At 51.9% G+C, this 1,906-nt stretch overlaps 1 protein-coding gene across 1 annotated transcript; it reads left to right on the top strand.

The window, feature by feature from the left end:
• The first annotated feature begins 297 nt into the window (after positions 1 to 297).
• On the top strand, positions 298 to 1,392 carry LOC123177531 (proline-rich protein 4). Its single transcript, XM_044591226.1, has 2 exons — positions 298 to 549; positions 632 to 1,392. Exons 1-2 carry the CDS (start codon positions 408 to 410, stop codon positions 1,120 to 1,122), a joined length of 633 nt encoding a protein of 210 aa, XP_044447161.1. The 5' UTR covers positions 298 to 407; the 3' UTR covers positions 1,123 to 1,392.
• The last annotated feature ends 514 nt before the right edge of the window (positions 1,393 to 1,906 follow it).

Below are 1,906 nucleotides of genomic sequence, written 5' to 3'. Positions count from 1 at the left end.
AGAGAGAATAAAAGGTAGGAGTATGTACGTACGCTGCATGCATGCATGCATGCATATCCATGTGCCGCGTGGAACCTACGTATGTACGAGAAGGACGCGATCGAGCACCAGCTAATGCAAAGTGGATCACCAACCGAATAACAAATGACGACGACGTGGATCAAATCGTTGATCGATGCGTGCAGTGGACTCTGAAATCAACCGAGTTTTAATTCGCCATCTGAAATTTCGGCGCGCCAAACGCAAATTGGTCTGTCTCTAATTGCGTTGATCATCGATGACCGATCAATGCAGATGCCTATATAAGCCAGCCATGCGTGGCCTGTTCCATCCATCGATCCATCCATCCATCCATCGCTATTTACTTCCCACAGGCAAGTAGTGGAGTTCGATTCAGGGGTTCAGCCATGGCAGCTCCGAGAGCACTCGTCCTCGGCGTCCTGCTGCTGATCGCCGTCTCCAACACCGAGGCGGCGTCCGTCGTCGTCGGCATGGCCAAGTGCGCCGACTGCACCAGGAAGAACATGAAGGCCGAGGAAGCCTTCAAGGGTAAGCGCTGATGTGCTACTCCATTGTGTGGCATTGCTGGGTTGACGCTTATCACCATTGTTCTGCCATGAACGTACCCCAGGTCTTCAGGTGGCGATCAAGTGCAAGAGCGTCCACGGCGACTACGAGAGCAAGGCGGTGGGTGCCCTCGACCGCAGCGGCGCCTTCAGCGTGCCCCTGGCCGCCGACCTCCACGGTGCCGACTGCGTCGCTCAGCTCCACAGCGCTGCCTCCAACACGCCGTGCCTCGGCCAGGAGCCATGCAAGATCGCGCCGGTGTCCGAGGGCACCACCTTCGGCGTTGTCGCCGGCGCCAAGACCAACGTGTTGGCATCGCCAGAGTGTGCGTCGGCGACCCTGCTCGGGCCAATCAAGAAGCACATCATTGAGCACTTCCACCACAAGAAGCCCGTGCCACCGAAGCCGGAGCCCAAGCCCCTGCCCCACCCAGACTACGGCCCGGTACCCAAGCCTGAGCCGAAGCCGCAGCCCCACCCGGACTACCACCCCATCCCTCCCACGCCCACCTACGGCGGCGGCGGCGGTGGCGGTGGATACCACGGACACCACTAACTCCGATCTGCCACCGTCCGGCCCAACACTGAAATTTCATCACCGGGTTCATTGAGTGATCGAGGTCGTTGCTTTGGTCTTCTGCCATTCGCTGCCCCGTTTTAGTATCTGCACTGCAGAGTTGAGAGTTCAGAATAAACTTTGTGAGGAACACATGCATGGATTAGTGTGCTTCGATTGCTTTTTTATGATTGTAATTTCGGTGTGTGCTTTGTATAAGAAGTTATTGTGGATCAAGTAATTTAATCAAGTCCATTTGTGTCAGTGAAATTACTGCAGATGTTGGCTTCTTCTGGCTTGATCTCGTTCTGCTGTGTGCTGCCTGCTTTTACTTCATGTTTTGTCTAATGATTTAGGCTTGCTTTATGTTTTTCTTTTTCATTTTTTAGTCAGAATTGTGTGATGGCTTCTTTAATGGAAAAATGTTTTGCCATGGTGCAGTTGTTTAAAACAATCATTACTCTTAGCTACTATTCAGATCTGTGAATTGAAACTCAAGTGCGATTCAGGCAAGTGTGCAAATGGATCTGTCATGGACAACCCATGGCATTCATGTCAAAAACAAAATTGCAGCTACCAGGGATCATGCATTCATATATACTGCCCGTTCCATTTGGACTTCTTTCAGCCTAAGCAGGAGGGGAACTGGGCCATGGTCCAGTCCAGCTCAAGTACATAAGGGTGCATATTTGGCTTGAATTGTTGAAGACCACCAAACAATCAATACCACTTGGGCATGAGAGTGATGCTCAAAAAAAAAAACTAGGGCATGAGAGAACCTTCT

This window comes from Triticum aestivum, unplaced genomic scaffold (assembly GCF_018294505.1).
Source record: "Triticum aestivum cultivar Chinese Spring unplaced genomic scaffold, IWGSC CS RefSeq v2.1 scaffold136701, whole genome shotgun sequence".
In the NCBI taxonomy this organism is placed as follows: Eukaryota; Viridiplantae; Streptophyta; class Magnoliopsida; order Poales; family Poaceae; genus Triticum; species Triticum aestivum.
The sequence above is the reverse complement of the archived record's forward strand: the minus strand, read 5'-3'. Positions and strand labels throughout refer to the sequence as shown.